Source organism: Anguilla rostrata, chromosome 18 (assembly GCF_018555375.3).
Source record: "Anguilla rostrata isolate EN2019 chromosome 18, ASM1855537v3, whole genome shotgun sequence".
In the NCBI taxonomy this organism is placed as follows: domain Eukaryota; kingdom Metazoa; phylum Chordata; class Actinopteri; order Anguilliformes; family Anguillidae; genus Anguilla; species Anguilla rostrata.
This window is the reverse complement of record NC_057950.1, coordinates 7,255,578-7,275,412: the sequence shown is the minus strand read 5'-3', so window position 1 is coordinate 7,275,412 and position 19,835 is coordinate 7,255,578. Positions and strand designations below refer to the sequence as shown.

At 46.2% G+C, this 19,835-nt stretch overlaps 1 protein-coding gene across 5 annotated transcripts in view; it reads right to left on the bottom strand.

The window, feature by feature from the left end:
• LOC135245329 (adenosine kinase-like) overlaps positions 1 to 19,835 on the bottom strand; it is a 152,586-nt gene that overhangs the window by 130,527 nt on the left and 2,224 nt on the right. For all 5 annotated transcript variants that reach the window (XM_064318346.1, XM_064318349.1, XM_064318347.1 and 2 more), the window contains exons 2-3: positions 17,337 to 17,411; positions 10,676 to 10,729 (exon numbers count right to left, since the gene is read on the bottom strand). In XM_064318346.1, the coding sequence (XP_064174416.1) occupies positions 10,676 to 10,729; positions 17,337 to 17,411 (129 nt within the window). The remainder of the gene's footprint in view (positions 1 to 10,675; positions 10,730 to 17,336; positions 17,412 to 19,835) is intronic.

Below are 19,835 nucleotides of genomic sequence, written 5' to 3'. Positions count from 1 at the left end.
AAAAATCGGATTGCATCAGCCTCTTCCCAGCAAATTGCGAGCAGCGTGCACGAGACATTAACCTCCATGCGAAGCAACGCTCCCTGGCTTTTAATCCTTTGATAAACAGAGTCTGACACGGGCAGAATTTAGGGAGGGAAATGTCAGCGGGCCTGAGGAACTGCTGTAAACACAGCGACGGGAGGTTTGGCGGCTGTCCATTTTGGCAAGGAGCAGGGCAGTTAGGCATCGCGAAGCACTCCGAGGGAGACAAAAATATACACCGTTTCTTACAGGAAAACAAGCCCGACGGTCCAGCCTCGCATTCATCTTCAGCCTCATTTCAGCGGGGTGGGCATAGCGAAGATCGATCTGAGGCGCCCCCCGGTGGCCGTTAATGGAACCGCGACACGGCGCTCGACAGCAGGGTCCTATTCGCACTCGTTCACCCAGAGTGCAAATTCGGGACATCGCCGCGTGTGTGATACACTTCGGAAATAACTCCGAAGAGACCAGGACCTCTCACTGTGAGTGTTTATTGCTGCTGCTCTTAAATGTAACAAGCACTCACGTCATTGGCCATCTGGGCAGGTGGGAGGAGCTGGGTTTGGGTGAACCCATTTAAACTGACAAGCTGAAAGCAGGGCACAGTCATATCACCCTTAAGCAAGGTACATAACCTGAACTAATCACTCTCGCACACAGACATGCATGCAGACACATATACATGTGTGTGTGCGCAGATACACACGACCATGAACACACAAATGCACATACAGTATGTAGGCACAAAAAAAATGCACACATACAGCCACAGTGATACATTGGTACATGTGTGCAGACTCCCAAACACGCAAACACACACACACACACGGATGCACACGTGCATGTACAGACACACACACTCACGTCCGCCTACATGGAACACAGTTGCCTCGACTCCCACTGTGAACCCCCCCACACTGGTCAATTTGGCAAATGATTCCCTCACCAGTGTTACGCCATATGTAAAATGCATTTGGCCTCTACACCAGAAAGGCTACAGAGTCGATCTGCACTGACCATATCTTTAATGGACCCTGACCTCCACTGGAGCAGGTCACAGTGCAGTGGAGGGTGATACAGCATACAGGGCAAGCCTGCCATTACAGAGGTGGAAGCGGTAAAGAAGTATATTAGCCCTCTGCAATACAGCTCTTTATAGAGAAAATTGTTGGCAAACCTCCAGGACCCGTGCATGATATTTATGTGTTATTTACTTAGTGTTTCATTTTGATTTGTTTCGTTTCTCATTATTTGTTTCTAACAAAAGAAAGGGCTTCAGGAAAGGCACAGCTGAGATGGATCTGTAGTAGCACGCACGGCTGCTCTAGTAACACCACACCATCAGCACAGTAACACCCTGTGTGTGCTACTAAACACACTCCCGGTTTCGTCTTTACTTTTTTTTTTTTAAACATCACACTCCATACAAGTTTGAAGAAAATGTTGTGAGAAGAGTTAACACCAAGAATGCACACAAGCTTTCAGAGTCAAGATATTTTTATTGATTCAAAAAAAAAATAATAATAATGACTGGGGGAAGGGGAAATCCATAAAACTAGACCTCCCTTCTGATAAATGAAAAAAAAGCAAGCATTCAACCTCCATTTGAAAGGTCAGGATGGATCATGAACCGCCCTTAGGATCAGAAAAACCTACAAATGCACATCTTCATGGTAGCAAATAATAAAAAAGCACTTATTTTCCCTCGGATCAGGAAGAGGAGGAAAAATGCAGCAGCTACTGCAGATTACTGCAGCCACACCACAGCAGGGGAAAATGGGCCTGCCCCAGCGACTGCAATCAGTTCAGCCCTGCTGGCTCTCCTGCTCAGGCAGAGAGAGATTATTTTACTCACCCTACTGAGAAACCTGGGCCGAGGTTGCCCCCTGGTGGCCACACGGGAATACTGCTAACATAGTACATGTTAAAAGGACAGACCTGGTAAACAACGGTTTTTTTCTTGTATACATCATTTCAAATTACTAACGGTCACATAATGTTACCGCTCAAGGTCAAGAAGACAACCGTTTTCAAATACATTTTTACAGATGACAATGGCCCCGAGAAACAACAACAGAAGAAAGGGGCACAGATAAAAGTTTAAAGAGCACTAAACTTCAAGCACAGGTTTACCATAATTTGTGCCGGTACGGCGTATACTCGCTGATCCCGAAACCTGGTTAGCCACGTCTTGTGAACTGTACTGTAAACAGCAATTAAGAACGGTATTTATGGATTTCAGATTATAATGCAGGAACTAGACTTAATTATAAGTTCATTCTTTCACAGTGTGGGAAAACACTCATTGTATGACAAGTGCCGTGCAAAACTAAGACTAAGACTAAGAAATACATGCCTGCCATTCCAAAAAAAAAAAAAAAAAAAAAAAACCACTTGCATTTCATGAGCTTTCACTGCCACCTATAGGGAGTTGTAGTTTTTCTCAAACGCTCCAGAATTGTTCAAGGGATCCTTCCATGGGGAAATAATAAACACATGAGAAATGATAAAATCTCACGTTTTGTTTCAAAATTGCAAAATCTCCTCACTTTATAAAAAGGCGGAGACCTTCGCTTACACGGAGCACCGTTTCATTACTGGGTTCACCAAGCCCTCCTGCTAGCACACTACGATAAACTGATGGTCTTTTTTAAATAAACAGACCTACAGACACAAAGAGCAGCGCCTCATGGAAACTTTTTCTTTTTTTTTAAATTCCCATTTTTAGGGAACTAGGTAATGGAACAACGTGCTCTTTGTTCAAATATGCTTTCATCTTTGATCACCACAAAGAGCATTTTCAACACCGAACCGCGCAGTAATCACACGGTAAAAGGCAAGCTTTGAGCCATTTAGAATGCTCTACAATAATGCTAAAATTTCAGCTGGTTTCTTCCCCCCACGTTAGTGCAGCTTTTTCTTCATTTTGCAGAAGAAAATGTGCAAACGCATAAATAAACACTTAAGTATAGAGACAAAATTAATGCAAAGCTGGTCCTCAAGGACAGTTATTCTGCTGGTTTTCATTCTCCCCCTCTAATCAGGGATGGATTTAGACATATGGAACATCATATATGTATCTCTGGCCAATCCAGGGACATTAATCAATCAATTAACTATTAGATCGAAAAGAAAACCAGCAGCACTGCTGGCCTTGGGGGGTCAGATTGGAGTATCCAAGCTATGGCATTTGTGTGCAAATGTGCCCCAGGGTAAAAGTGTTAGCATATCATGAACTCTAAATTTAGTGGCCGTAAGGGTTCATAAAACATCTTGTCTGTACAGGAACACATTGTATCCACAGAAGGTCAAGGGGGGTCAGGAACACTGCAAACAATGACAACTGCAAATGTGCTACAGTAGTATTTGATTATGACAAACTATCCTAGACTAACAACATTCCGCATATATTGATATCCCAAACAAAAGGCATCAGCAATGAATAAAGTAAAACAAACGGATACAACATCATCTGAAACTATGTAATACACGTTATGCATGAAATTATGTGAAATGTGCAGGCACTCCTTATCCACTTGTTTGCACTCGCAGTTGCATTGATGGTAGAATCCCACAGGGGGCGCTGTTCTGCTTCCAGAGTCAGCCCTGTAAAGGTTACACAGGGCTGCTCTGTCCTCATCACTCTTAAGGACAGTCGTTCCTGGGCAAAGTGCGTTGATAAGAGGGGGGAGCCCAGAGCGTTTCCAAAGGCAAAGAGAAGGCAACGAAAAACAATCAGGTTTATACAGGATGCCCTACAGGACAGAGTATAGAAGAGCAAAACGTCTCATCTGCGCATTCGGTTCCGAGCATGAAAACGAACGCGGTGACAATGGTCTTACACATGACTACAGTACATTCACACCTGGTGGTAAACAGTTCCTTGCAATGGTATGAGAGATTCCCTGGAGTGAAAGACTTCGATGAAGTCGGTAGTTATTAAGGACTCTGTTCCTCATGTGAATAACACAGGATTTCCTCTTCTCTCAAAAGTCTCCAGTTGATATTTTGCATATCAGCCACATTCAAGGCAGGTCGATTCTTTATTGAATCAGTGCAGCCATCTGCCTCAAGGGCATAACAGCAGTGGAAGGTCTGAAAGTGAAAAGGTTTGGTGCCAATGGGTTTTGCACTTCCATACGTAAAATAGGAAGTGCGATATCACAAGGGGCGTCAAAAACGAGCTGCTAAACTGGCAGGGTACTTCTCTCACAAACGCGGTTACCACACAACCGCCAACGCCTTCCCCATTCCAGCCACTGCGAAGCCGGCAGGTCATGAGAAAGTTCCGCAAGTATCCAAAATACCACATCGAATATCACAAAAATTGCCTGGGGTGAATCAAAAACATACACGAAATGCGAAAGGCTACTTAAAAACATCCAGAAACGGATTCGTCCTTTAAAGGACGGTCACTGGCAGAGAAATCCAGGGAAAGGCCAGCCCCCGGAGGTCAGGTCTGGTGTAGATCAGTTAATGAGTTTGAATCGAGGTCCAAAGAGGAGTCAAACTACACTGCTGGGCTGCAGCGTCGCTGGGGTAGGGAGAGAAGACAGCAGGGCTCCACGCTAACGTTGTTTCCAAGGAAAACATGCGCTCCTAAGATGAAAAATGTTGAGTGCAGTCATGGATCCCAATTAGTAGCTGTGCTCACAGAGTAAGTTTTGCAGTAAACACAGTAGAGCCCTGCTACTGTTGGCTACTGGATCGTAGTCAGCGTGGGCTGTGTTAAGAGGTTGAGAAGGCAGTATTAGTCACATCATACGGACGGCAGGCACGTTCAATAGCCCAGCCACTGCTCATCCTACCCCACCAGACTACCTGGACCACATCCCTCCACAATATCCTCAGCCATTTGCCAATTGGCCTGTCCGTCCTATTAAACTCCCTCGCCCCAGCCAATCAGAGACCAGATCCTTGGAAATGATAAACTGCATGTTAGGATGTGATATGATAGCTGCCTGACTTGATAAGGAAGGCCACGTTTTATTATCTCACTCCTTATCACTACGAATAAGCTGTCATTCTGTTCGTATTGACAAGTCTGCAAAGACTGTTTCTGTTTGTATATCGACCACTTTGTAATGTTTGCTCCTCTTGTATTGACTAGACTAGAAACTCTGGATGGTTATGGTTATATCATGTTTCTATGTGAGCCAAGTGAGGAGTAATTCTCCTCTTCACTGAGGAGTTTTCAATGCTGCGTCATGTTAGCATCAGTAGCACTCACTGTAAGGCACTAGTGGCATTCACATTTTTTTCCCCAGACCTGTCTTGACCTCACAACTTAATTTGCATTGACAAGATCACTGCATTAGTCATGTTTCCAGTTGCCACGTGAACAAGGTCACATAAGCAGTAGTTACACTGTCTATGTCAGCAGATACCTTGTACTGTCAGTGTGGTCTTCACCCTATCATTACCTCTGAACCATGCCAACTGTATAACAGCTTGCGCTCCCCGTGTGCTTACGAACGCCTGTAGGTATTTCCCCACGATTATTAATACCTCATTAACTCCTGCACCACGTGGCAGAGCAGTCGGCATGCGGATGACATCGCTGAGCAACCACACCTCTAATACAGCGCCACAGAAAAAGCACGGCACTCCTCTTGAGGACACACTTCATCAAATGCCGTCATTCCAGTCAAGCTGCTCATGCTGCTCGAATGTTTCCTGTGCAGGATGCGCGTTTGTGGTCAGGAAATACAGGAAACACGGCACAAAGGTGAACTCGACCGCTGTGTGCTCTGACAGCCCAAGCAGATCGTGTACAAGGATCATAAAGAGTAACCTTACCTCAGCATAGCACCACCTGCTGCCTCGGTTGCCATGGTAGCGCCATTAGCGTGATAAAGATTTCAATAACCTCTTATTTTGTACTCATGTCCTTTTTACTCTTTTTTATTACCATTATTGTTTATCAAAACAGTTAATCACCGAAAAGCTGCTTTTAGCAAGATTTCCAGAAAGCCTTGAGGAAAGTTTTAACCTTTCCTTATTAAGAATTCCCCCAAACCGTCTCTTGTTATTGTTTTCTGCATTGCTCGGAAAATTTGAGAAGCCCGCCCCGCAACATGCGCTTCGAATTAAACGACAGACATTAAGGCAGCTAACGCTAGCGGTGCGTCGGTGGGGGAAGAAACAAAACGCCCCGGACGTCTTTGAAGAAGGGCGTGTAACGTGGCCAAACGGGCCGGCACAGCTGTGTAAACCGAACACCACACTCGGGTCGCAGATGACGGGGCACGGGCCGGTCCTACGCGAACGAGCATCTCCACGACAGCGCACAAATAAACACGCGCGGATTCCGCGGCGCCTGGAATCCCCCGGCCCGTCTCAAAGGAAAACTGCGACTCGGACTCGCACACCACAGCTTCTCAGACAAAACCTTCATGCGCGTGCCCTTCACGTCGCACTTCAGCCTGTTCATTAGCATATGCTCTTACAGCTGGGTGAATAGCATAGATACACGAATAGACATGTAACTGTATAATGAATATAATATATTAAATCCACAGAAAGAAACAGTCCCAAACAAAGCACTACCATCAGCAAGGACCTAAAATGAACTGCATACCATGTGGTTGCAGATCACACAGGGTTAATAAAGATAATAATAACTTCATATTCACTGGCCACACATGCAAAGCCTGCACATTCTACAGTCCAAATGGCGTGAATTCACAAGGACTGATTTCTACTTCTATTCAAGTGCTATTAGCTTCCCAGCTAAAAGGGGGGAAAAATGATTCTGAAATTGATGCAATAAGAAGAAACAAACCCAGAGTGGCAGGGCTCCCATTTTAGGAGCATTTGCTGCTGAAAATTGATGTGTGCTGACAGGAAAAAAATAATTTAGGAGCGCATCCACTAATTGGGACGCATTAGTGTGGTCTTACATTTTTCAACTTAAGAGCACATGTGCTCCTTAGAAAAAATGCTAGCACAGAGCCAGCCCCAAGTGGTTCAGTCGGTGTGAGGAATATCAGCCAATTTTATATCGAATGTTCCTCTGCGGCGGATTCAGGTTACAGACAGCCTTGTGTACTTCTGTCTCGGTTTCTGTTGATAGACCTTCACGCACAGCCCTGCAGAATATAAAGATAACATTGTAACAGCCTTCAGTATTTGCTCTGTCATGCTTTGCCCGGTGCATTGCGGTCACTGCATACTCCCCTCAATAAACGGCACTTGATTGGAAACTCTCGGTTTGAGCACGGTCATTTCCCACTGGTTGGAATTTTTATACTTTGTATTGACACTTGTCAGAAATGCCTGCGGATGGCCTAGTCACCCTCGGCGTTCTCATCGTCGTTTTGGAGAAGCGCACCTGCGAAAAATCACTGCTATCCTGACTCACCGTTCATTGGATAAATGCACTGGCACTGTGGGACATAGGGCTAGGGGTGGGCGGTATGGACAAGAACATCACAAGACGACAGGCCTTGAAGATTAGGATAACTGATGATGCAGGCCACATCACCGCATTGCGCTTGCTTGGGCTTCTTCAGATTCTGCTTACGCGTCAGTCAAAACGGGGTCGCTTCGAACCTCAGACACGGCATTTTTGACATCAGCTTTTCACAGACTCTTCCCTTTGTGTGCTGCCGCTCGCCAGCACATGAAAGAGACCGAGGGTGATGTAAGCAACCCTCTGATAAGATACTGCAGCTGCAGGAGTCTTCCAGGAGAGCAAAAAACACGCGATCAGATTCGACCAAACTGGGGCATGTCACAGTTTGCATGGCGCCGTTGCGACTGTGCCACACGTAAAAAAACCTTTAAATGCCTCGCATCACCTGTACGGAAGGTAAAATACTTCATGAACCCATTCCTGAACCCAAGTTTTTTTTATTCACAGTATTTAAAGGGAAGGGGGCTCTTCCAGGTCTTCAGGTATAAGCTTTGTAGTTCTCGTGTTTGAGAGAAAAACCCAAATCCTCTAAGCCAGGGCTGCCCAACCCTGTTCCTGGAGATCTACTGTTCTATAGGTTTTCACTCCAACCCAAAAAAAACACACCCCATTCAACAGCTAGAGCAGGGCTGCCCAATCCTGTTCCTGGGGATATGCGGTCCTGTAGGTTTTCACTCAACCTTAACAAAGCACTCCTCATTCAACAGCTAGAGCAGGGCTGCCCAATCCTGTTCCTGGAGATATGCTGTCCTGTAGGTTTTCACTCAACCTTAACAAAGCACTCCTCATTCAACAGCTAGAGCAGGGCTGCCCAATCCTGTTCCTGGGGATATGCTGTCCTGTAGGTTTTCACTCAACCTTAACAAAGCACTCCTCATTCAACAGCTAGAGCAGGGCTGCCCAATCCTGTTAGTGGGGATTTGCAGTACTGTAGGTTTTCACTCCAACCCAAACAAAGCACATCCCATTCAACAGCTAGAGCAGGGCTGCCCAATCCTGTTCCTGGGGATTTGCAGTCCTGTAGGTTTTCACTCCAACCCTAACAAAGCACAACCCATTTAACAGCTAGAAATCTCTTTGAGCTCCTAAGTAGTATAATCAAGTGTGCCAAATAAGGGTTGAAATTAAAACCTACAGGATGGTAGATGTCCAGGAACAGAGCACAGCAGCCATGATCTAAGGGGGGTGGGAACAATGTCACTTTCCAAAACAATACTGGCTTCTGTGGAAACTGCACTTCCTTCGCCAGCCTATGCCGAAAATACAGTTAAAAATATTTACAGTCAACAACAGGAACAGGAACATCTACATTTTCGTGGCAAAAATCAAAGAGCAAAAGGAAGCGTCGTGCTAGCTGTTCTCTGAAGCTGCTCTGATCCGACTCCCGTGCCTACGGTTCTCCTCCGCACTGCAGGTCCACACCACACGAATGACATCCTCTTAACTGGACTCTTTCCCCTCGTGCAGAACGTCTCACTCCTGTCACTGGCGACAACGGACTGGCTGGTTTTTCGAGGCAGGACACACAGGGCCTGTTCTGTGAAAGGAGGAAACCCTGGGAAAGCTGAACGTGATTCAGTCCGCCCTTGCAAGGACCATTCGTTTTGTTCACGTTATGCTTGGTTATGCTATGCGAACGCTGTGTTTCGCAATGCTATTGTTATCTTACGCAATGTTAACCGATATTATGTTATCTCATTGTCTCATACCACGCTAGGCTACACTGTGTGCGTGAGGCAGCACTGTGTAGTGATGTGCTATATCATGCTGTGCGGTTATACTGGATGGTTTTTTTTTTTGTTTTTTCGAAGTGCTTCATTTCAACGCTTTTGTTTTGGAAAATAAAGTGCGCATTAAAGCGCGATAGTTCACACACGGCGTGTCCAGACTCACACCAGCCTTTTGCAAATACCAGACAGCGGCCAAGGCAGCATTTCGAAGCGGGAGGACTCTGCCTTTTATTTCCGGCACTTTCCGCACAATGTGCCAGAGGGGAAAAAAAGCTCTAAATTTAGCAGATTGGGGACGGTACCGTAACAGACAGACTGAATCAAACTCAATTTCTGAGGCTAATTCTGGGGTGTTGTGAAGGGCAAAGGAAGCCAGAGAAGTCAGAAAGGTAAGATAATCAGCATATGACTGTGGACAGGACTGGACTGCGTCAGAGGAACAATGTGTAACAGTATATTATCAGCCATGAGCTCGATACATTAATCTGACCTTATCGCACGTCCCAGTCTAAGTTCCTGTCTGTGCACACAGTCTACTGCACATGGTGCAGCATGAATGGAGGCCCAGCTAACACAAATAATGTGATTGTCCTGGGGTAATGTAATTCTGGAGGAGTCTCATTTAGCCCACAGCTCGCAGATCCTCAAAAGGACAACGCAAACTGAAAACAGACATCAGCCCTGGCCTGGATGGTACCCGGCTCCAACTCCCCACCTTCTGGCATCATTCTGTCTGAAATTCACGCCTTCCCCTTTTAAACCTGCAGCACCAACAAGCCAAGAGCAGAGTCTTTCCATCCTCCAGGTCTCTCCCTGCCAATGTCTGGGAAGAGTTTGATGGTCATGTGACACCGTGAGGTGGGGGGGGGGGCATTTGACACCAGCCAGTGAAGTCTCCCGGGCGTGGCGGGGGCATGGTGGGGGCTTCTGGGAAAAAGTTCCCATTCCCCTTTCTAGCGCCTTCTCATGTCCACAGACCTCCAGGGACCACGGCGTTCTGCCACTTCATCCAAGTTGGGTATTAAATGTTGGCGGCTAGCTATCATTCACAACACAAGACCAGCAAGGCCATAGAGGAGACCAGCCAGCAAAGAGGTCAGCCGCACTGGTGGGCGTGGAGGGGGGGTACAATTTGGAAGGGGGGGGAGGGGGGGTAGGGATGGAACAGATATCAGGAGCGCAATGACACCAGGAAGCACAGTCTGATACCCATCTGGGGCCTCGGGGGCGCGGCCATGTAACGCTCCTAATTTACAGAAACAGGCTCAGAGGAAGTGTTCTGTCTTACAATCGCGTTTCCTCATCAGCTCACGAGGTACACACAAAACTCAACGGAACGACAACATCAATCCACATACAGACACCGTTAAAAAAATTAATAAATACAAATGGCACCAGACAGTAGTTGCATAATTGTTAACAGGGGAAGTGGGGCAAAGGCAAAGGGGGGGGGGGGGCTTGCTGGTGTGATCTGACCGGGCAGTGAGTTGAAACATAAACTCACAGCGCTTTGTGCTTGTCCTCGGCCAGTATCTGGTCATTCGGCTTCAGTCCAAACCTGTTGGAAGCAAAAGAAACAGCTTCAGCACCACATGCACACTACAGCAGGAATGGGCTGGAGATGAAAGCAGTGCATCTGACACTTACCCTAACCTGGCGGCTCATCAACAATCTAATTAAACATTGCATGCCAAAGAGGGAAGTACACAAACGCACATTTACAGACATGCGGGGGTGTGTGTGTGTGTGTGTGTGTTTCACAGTCATTGTCCAAATGAACACCAAAGGAAACAGACCCTCCCAAACTTACATTGAAGAAAAGCAGGGGAACAGAACAAGGCTGTTGCGATATTGTGCGTTTCCAAAACGCAGTGTTCTGCATTTACCTCAACAAGATAAGGTTTGGCTCAATCGGAAAAGAGCTGCCTTAATCTAGTTCAGGGCAACGTTCCTGGACTTAGAGAAATATTTAAGCTCTTGCAATAGCAAACCGGTTCAAAGATCCAAACCACTGACCTTCTGAACAATAAGGGGGGGGGGGGGGCTCGCAGTCCTTACAGCACTGCATATTAGCCAGAGACCAGTGGCCAGTGTCCAAAACAACAAGCCCAATTAAGATTTGTTATTAGAGAAGGGACTTTTGTTGTTTAAAAGAGAAAAAAATAAACCTGAGTGAAAACCAAAATGAAGAATACCAGGCCTGGAGCGGGGGCTGTAAATTTAGAATATTAATTGAGCAGAGAGGAAGGGAGCTTAGCCCTGCTTACACAGCGAAAAATGCGCTTAAGGGTCAGTGTTCCTGCATTCTTGCCCCGTTCCTCTTTCCAGTGCTACGGTTTACAGCACGCGTGACAGCTGCCAAATTTGACAAAAGCCTGCGTCCTGCCTCAGCAGGGTAACTTTCTTTCAAAAAAGTCCCGAACTGCAGAAAGGACTCGGCTTAAACTCCACTCTCGCCATTGGTCTGGCTCGCAGACGGCAGCCAATGGGGGGGGGGAGTGGCCTCGGCACGTCATGGCAAATCACAGGCAGTCACAGCGCGACACAGCACGCTGTAGAGCATCATAACACATCACAGCCAGTCATAATCCATTGTAGAGCATCATAGTACATCAGTCAGTCACAGTGCACCATAGCACATCACAGTCACAGTGCATCGCAGCGCATCATAGAGCATCACAGCACATCAGTCACAGTGCATTAGAGCACATCACAGTCAAAATGCATTGTAGCGCATCATAGTACATCAGTCAGTCACGGTGCATCGTAGCGCATCATAGAGCATCATAGCACATCAGTCACAGTGCATCATAGCACATCACAGTCACAGTGCATCGTAGCGCATCATAGAGCATCATAGCACATCAGTCACAGTGCATTAGAGCACATCACAGTCATAATGCATTGTAGCGCATCATAGTCACAGTGCAGCATAGCACATCGTAGAGCATCATAGCACATCAGTCACAGCGCATCGTAGCGCATCACAAAGCATCATAGACAGTCACAGTGCAGCAGAGCACATCGTACAGCATCACAGCACATCAGCCAGTGACAGTGCGTCATAGTGCATCAAAGAGCGTCACAGCCAGTCACAGGAATTCACACTGCATCACACAGCATTACAGCCAGTCACACTGTGCAAAAGCATGTAGAAGAGCATCACACCACATCACAGCTATAAATTAAGCACAGACTGGGCTCTGTATTAGCAGTAGTCACAGAATTTCTGAGGTCTCCAAACAAGAGGTCTGTCATTATGTATGCCAATGCATATATAAATAACAGCAACTGTCTATTTTTTCCCCATAATCCTCTTTTCGGACCACTAATCTACTGAACGATGTGAGCCACAATTGGAGAGCCACTGCTCTGAGGTCAAAGGTCATGCTGATGACTCAGTCTCTGGCTGTTTCTCAATACCAAGAACGCCAAGTTGGGAATTGAGTTCTCGTGAAGAACGTTCTCGCCGAGTTTCCGTGGGAGACCACAATTCCAAGAACGGAAGAACAGACAAGAACGGTTATTGAGAAGCACCCTCTGCCTGGAAAAATAACCGACATTTTCCCCCTCTGTGAGAAGTGTGCAGCTGTGGTCTTTCCCTCACAGTCCCAGAGAGAGTTCACTTATTTACTAGAGTCCATACACAGCGTCCTGGCACAAATCAGTTACTTTTCAAAACTAATAAACAAATCAGAATAAATGTCTAAATGAAAGGCCTCACGGTTAGTGTGTCTGGCATGACCACGAGAGTGGGTTCAATTAAAAAAATGTTAAAAATCAGGCAAAATTTTGGAAAAATCAAGATAAAAATCATGTGCCCAAGAAAAACCAAGGTTATAGTGAAAAAACCTGACCATGCTGGATTTCCAGGTAAAGTTTACAGACTCAATGAGAAGTTAATTATTAGCAACGCGTGGTCCATGCGTCAATCAAGGTTTCTGTCAGTGATAAGAACACACCATTGGTACAGTGGACTTCAGTGAAAATCCTGTATGAATCTGCAGTTTTAAATTACCAACCATCTTCACATCTACAGGCCAACTGAACGACCTTATCACACATCACCCTTCATTTGATGTTGTGTAACTCGCACAAAGAAAATCCAAGTAGCAGTTAAAATCAATAAGATTCTATTGAAAAGGCAGATAATTATTTTCTTAGTCATGAAAAGCAAACCAATACACACACTTCATTCGACCAGAGTACTGTGACACAATCCTCAGTGCCAAACATCTCCTAATCTTTCACTGCTGAGAATGGGAATTATTCATGACATTACATTATGGGCATTAAGCAGATGGAGGCGCCTGTGCCAGCACACACCTGCACTGCCAGAGGCCACTACCCCACTGGGACAGGCTTACAGCTACTACACGCAAAACAGTAAAACGGTAACCAAATGTGTAAAAAATATTTTTTTATATTCAAAATCTTTATGAAAGCAGAATCCTACGGTTTATAAATGAATGACAGTAGGCGAATGATGAAGGACAACGACACCGTTTTCGTTCACAGGATGCCGTTCCGCAACAAACAAACAAAAACGAGCGACCGAACAAGCTCGCGGGCAGCACAACTGGCGACCACAGCCCCAGCGCGGGACTGGGCAGGGCCTGTACGTGCGCCCGCCGTCTCCTAGCATCTCCTAATCTTTCACTGCTGAGAATGGGAATTATTCATGACATTACATTATGGGCATTAAGCAGATGCTCTTATCCAGGGCAATGACTTTCTCATTTTACACAGTATCCATTTATACACCTGTATATATACTGAAGCAATGCAGCTTAAGTACTTTTGCTCAATGACACAACAGCAGTATTCTACCCGGAAACTGAACCGCTTAAGGTCACAAGCCCAGTTCCTAAACCATTACACTGCACTGCCACCCCCTACAGAAACTATGCAGCCAGGGCCGCTTCACCCCCAAGTCATCGTTTGGTTCTGAAACGCTCATTGGAGACGTGGAGGGGTCCGGGCAGCTGTTCACCCCTGACCCCGTCCCAACTGTTAAACAAGCACCAGCCTAGGCCGTACCCAGCGACTCCTCTCATTGGTCCCCTGCAATCTGCCGGGGGTCTCCTCTCATTGGTCCCCTGCATTCTGCCTAAGAACTACTCTCATTGGTCCTATGCAATCTGCCTGGGGGCTCCTCTCACTGGTCCGCAGCAAGCAGCCTGGGGACTCCTCTCATTGGTCCCCTGCATTCTGCCTGCTCCAGCTGCGCAGATGACACAGCCCTGCAGTGCAGTGACTGCGCAGCTCAGCCGGCGCAAGGGGAGGATGTAACGGGCGGGGAACTGGGCTTGTATAGACACGTCACACCCGTGAGCAACGTGCTAAACCTGAGCTGCTTCAGTAAACTATCCGGCTGCATTCATGGATTCACCGCCAGGAAGTGAGAAAGTTGCGCGAGTCGCTCTGGATAAGAGTGTCTCCTGAGTGCATGCAAGGTGACGTAACGCAGGGCCTGCTGAGCTGCGGCTTTTGAAGCGCCTGTGCCAGCACACACCTGCACTGCCAGGGGCCACTACCACACTGGGACAGGCTTACAGCTACTACATGCAAAACATTAAAACGGTAGCCAAATATCTATTAAAAAAAAAATTTTATATTCAAAATCTTTATGAAAGCAGAATCCTACGGTTTATAAATGAATGACAGTAGGCCAGCCAGACCTCTCCGTTCTGCCACCTCTGGACGCTTGGCACCTCCCCCTCTTCGCGTCTGTACTTCCCGCTCCCGTCTGCTGTCTGTCCTGGCCCCTCGCTGGTGGAATGACCTTCCCGTGGCGGTCAGAACAGCAGAGAATCTGAATACCTTCAAACGCAGACTAAAGACTCATCTCTTCAGGCTGCACCTCTCCCTACCCCTCCCTAGCCTATAGTTTAGCTCAATGTACCTAGTTAGTCTAATACGATTACGTTAGTTTTTATTTGGCAGGATTGTTTTTGTTTTGTCTGATTCTGATTAGGCAAATGTGATTTCAGTGCTAGTTTGTACTTGGCAGGATTGTTGTTTGCTGAACAGGTTACTATACAGGGTTGGAGTCCTGATCTATGTGGTCACTTCTGGCACTACGATCTTTACTTCACTCTAGTGTGTTTCTTTTGCACCTCTGCACCTTGAACTAATGCACTTGTTGTACGTCGCTCTGGATAAGAGCGTCTGCTAAATGCCTGTAATGTAAATGTAATGTAATGTAGGCGAATAATGAAGGACAGCGACACCATTTTCGTTCACAGGATGCCGTTCCGCAACAAACAAAAAAAAAAGAGCGACCGAACAAGCTCGCGGGCAGCACAACTGGCGACCACAGCCCCAGCGCGGGACTGGGCAGGGCCTGTACGTGCGCCCGCCGTCTCCAAGCATCTCCTAATCTTTCACTGCTGAGAATGGGAATTGTATAGACACGTCACACCCGTGAGCAACGTGCTAAACCTGAGCTGCTTCAGTAAACTATCCGGCTGCATTCATGGATTCACCGCCAGGAAGTGAGAAAGTTGCGCGAGTCGCTCTGGATAAGAGTGTCTGCTGAGTGCATGCAAGGTGACGTAACGCAGGGCCTGCTGAGCTGGGGCTTTTATGGAGGCGCCTGTGCCAACACACACCTGCACTGCCAGGGGCCACTACCACACTGGGACAGGCTTACAGCTACTACACGCAAAACAGTAAAACGGTAACCAAATGTGTAAAAAAAAAATTTTTATATTCAAAATCTTTATGAAAGCAGAATCCTACGGTTTATAAATGAATGACAGTAGGCGAATGATGAAGGACAGCGACACCATTTTCGTTCACAGGATGCCGTTCCGCAACAAACAAACAAAAACGAGCGACCGAACAAGCTCGCGGGCAGCACAACTGGCGACCACAGCCCCAGCGCGGGACTGGGCAGGGCCTGTACGTGCGCCCGCCGTCTCCTAGCTAAAGCTGCACACGTAGCATCTTCCTCTGACTCATGCATATACAGCATATGCCAAGGAGAGTGAGTTACACCTTTAGAAACTGTCATTCTAGAGTCATTGTAGGGAGAGTGCAACTTCTCTCCTGTAATGTGCTAGTGTGTCAGTGTGTACGCTATAGTGTTTCCCACAGGTGGTGGTCGAATTTGTGGTGGTCGAATCAGTGTTTCTTTTTTTTTGGGAAGGGGGGGGGGGTGCGGACGGAAATTGTGCCACACTCCTTAATGCTCATGCTATTGGCAGACCTGAAGAGGCAATGGAGCCCTTTGGTACACGGACGGGAGGGGGAGAACAGACTTGTTTTGAAAACACAGCTGGAGGCATTTCACTTAGCGTAGCTTCATACAATAAAATAGCTGTCGAACAATAAAAAAAAAGCCCAAAAATACACACACCCAAACTGAAGCGAACCCAAAACCCGCAAGCGGACTTGGCAACATTACAGGGAGGGGGGTGGGCAGCTCACACAGGGAAATGAGTTGGCTGTATGTCAATTCGACATTTGAAAGAAAAAATATTGAATGCAATAGTGAGCCGCTTACAGAAATAAACCGCTAACATAGACGCACAGTGCTCTGAACAAAACATGGGGAGAAGGCCGCTTCATGCAGTTCAATGGCAGTTTCCCCTGATGAATGAGGTTTATGATTGTGGTTGCTTATTGTCTCTCCAAGACACTAAACCAAAGTGGTTTGACTGATGCAAAAAAAGACCAATAATTATGCTTATAAAAGTACAAAACAACTCCACCACTTCCTTGTGTTCAAAATACCATATTACCTCACGGTGTTATGAACTCCGAGAACTTTGTGGTTCAGCATGCCATGTTCAACATACCATGAGTCCAAGTTAAATACAAAAACTCTTTTTGGACGGGGGCAAATCAATGTATGGGAAGCACTGTGTTAGCTTTTGTTCCAACCAGTTATTCCATCATAAGTGCGTTCAGCTGCAACATCTGCATACACCAGCACTGGTTCACTCCTGTACAAGACCACAGTAAAACATTCTTATGACACATACAAGGGCAGTCTGTAGCTGTAACTCATGACTTTGTCAAAAAAAAGCAAGGCAAACAATCAATGGGATAATTCAATAATTAAGAGCAGAAGTTGGCATGAAATCCCAAAACAGGACAGCCCTTGTCACACACCCCAGAATGGGTGGGGAGGGGGGTGGAGGGGTGTCCTCACTCACTTGTCAAGGAAGTCCTTGTCCACCACAGCAGAGATGTCCAGCAGGGGGTTGCCCATCCCAAAGAGTGCATTTTGGCTGGAGGGGGGGAGGAAAACGTTGATTGGTTAATCATTAAACAGGCAATTCCAAAAAACCATCAATTCTGACTGTCCACCACAATTACTTTGTTACCAAGGTATTCATAGAGGTAAATTTAGGTGTAGGTTGAGAATAGAAATGCCAGTTTGTGTGCCAGTTTTAAATGGCCAGTCTGATTTTGTGCATCCACCAAGACTGTGGGCAAAACAAGTAGGCTAAGCATTTTGAAAAAACATTCCAAAAAACAAAGTCTGTGTTTTAGAACATCATTGCTTTCATTATCCAGTACTGATTGTTACATCACCATTAGAATGTTCAGTTAACATTCAAATCATATATTTTTGATCTCACCCCTCAAAGGATTAATGACTGCACATGTAGGGTGTAACATAGAATGGCCTCAGGGTGCTATGGCAGCATATCTGTGTAAGATTTGAAGAAAGGGTGAAGGAAGGAGGGTTTTAAAACCATGATCCTGGTCTGGCAGTACCCCGACACAGCTCAGAATGGAGCATTCACATGAAGCGACAGGGTGACATCAACATCAGCCCAACTGACCCGATAGCTCTGTGAGCCTCTTCCCACACATCTTCAGCCATAGCATTGACTCTAAAGGTGGGTTTTGAGCCTGGGTTTTGAGTGGGTTTAGGAACTGGGCTTGTGACCTTTGAAATTTCCAGTCACAATTAAATTTACAACGGGCAGCCTTGTAACCCTTCTCCTACAGAGCTCCTGTCTCATGGAATAACCTCCCCCTTGTGGATTTAGGCTTTGGACACACTGCGTTCTTAAGCGCAGGCTCAAAACCCACCTTTAGAGTCAATGCTATGGCTGAAGATGTGTGGGAAGAGGCTCCCAGAGCTATCGGGTCAGTTGGGCTGATGTTGATGTCACCCTGTCGCTTCATGTGAATGCTCCATTCTGAGCTGTGTCGGGGTACTGACAGACCAGGATCATGGTTTTAAAACCCTCCTTCCTTCACCCTTTCTTCAAATCTTACACAGATATGCTGCCATAGCACCCCGAGGCCATTCTATGTTACACCCTACATGTGCAGTCATTAATCCTTTGAGGGGTGAGATCAAAAATATGTGATTTGAATGTTAACTGAACATTCTAATGGTGATGTAACAATCAGTACTGGATAATGAAAGCAATGATGTTCTAAAACACAGACTTTGTTTTTTGGAATGTTTTTTCAAAATGCTTACTTGTTTTGCCCACAGTCTTGGTGGATGCACAAAATCAGACTGGCCATTTAAAACTGGCACACAAACTGGCATTTCTATTCTCAACCTACACCTAAATTTACCTCTATGAATAATGAAACATTGTGGCTTTAAAAAGTGTTGTTAAATGCTGTAGCTGGTTGACATTGATTTCTAGCGAGTGTCTCAAATGACACCACGCCACACAACACAACGCCACAGTCTACCAAAGAGCAGTGAGGGGATCTGCAGATCGCCATGTGATTAAGCCTACGGTCCTTCTCATCACAGACACTCAATGAGACCATCTGACTGAAGGAAGGCATAACAGTTTCAATACTGCTCACACAACTCTGGCAATCGACCACATTTCCCAGTGACACAGACTAGAAAAGATCTGAGGTCAATAAAAATCCATACGGCAAGTAAATAACCAACGAATAACTCCCATGCAAAACAAGCCAGTGAACTGCGCTGTCTGATCTAACATGGTACTCTAATAAGTACCCGCAGTTCAAGTGGTTTTGAAGTGATAGCGGGGCTTCAAACAGCAGTGTGTCTGAGGTCATATTCTGGGTTCTACGAGACAGACAACGGCGGGGACATCGGCGGAAGGGGCAGAATCCAGTCAAGTGAAAAAAATTCAGAGCGGATTACATAACAGGCGAAATGCAGAGACCCGGTCAGGACAGGTACGAAGAGAGCGTGCGTTAGCCGGCACACTGCACCCCATATAAAACGCGCGGCTCTACCACCGCCGATACTGCAGTGTGAGGCAGCGGTATTATCCTGCGATTCCTTTGTATCTCTTGGCCTCTACAAAAAAGCTTTACGTAAACACGTGTCTAGCGCAGTCTCCTTCAAATTTCCGAAAGCAAACATCAAGCTACAGTCCAGCGTTGACGCTGATAGCGTTTGGCGAAAGGCCAAACTGAGAAGTTGCGTTTGGCTACGGTTTGGATATTCTTCATATGGACAATGCAGAAATGTTTAAAATGAATGATTAGGCTAATTTTGCATGAGAAAAAAAAGTGAGAGAGATCGACGCACTGTAAAGGGAAATGTTTAAATCATAAACAGCTTGGCAACATTACACTTTCATAATTGTTTCTATTATTGTTTGACAATGAAAAGACAGACATTTGGGCCTAAGCCACCCTCAGTGTCTTAAAATGTGCTGAAAACAGAAGTCAACAACGACAGCCCAAAGGCG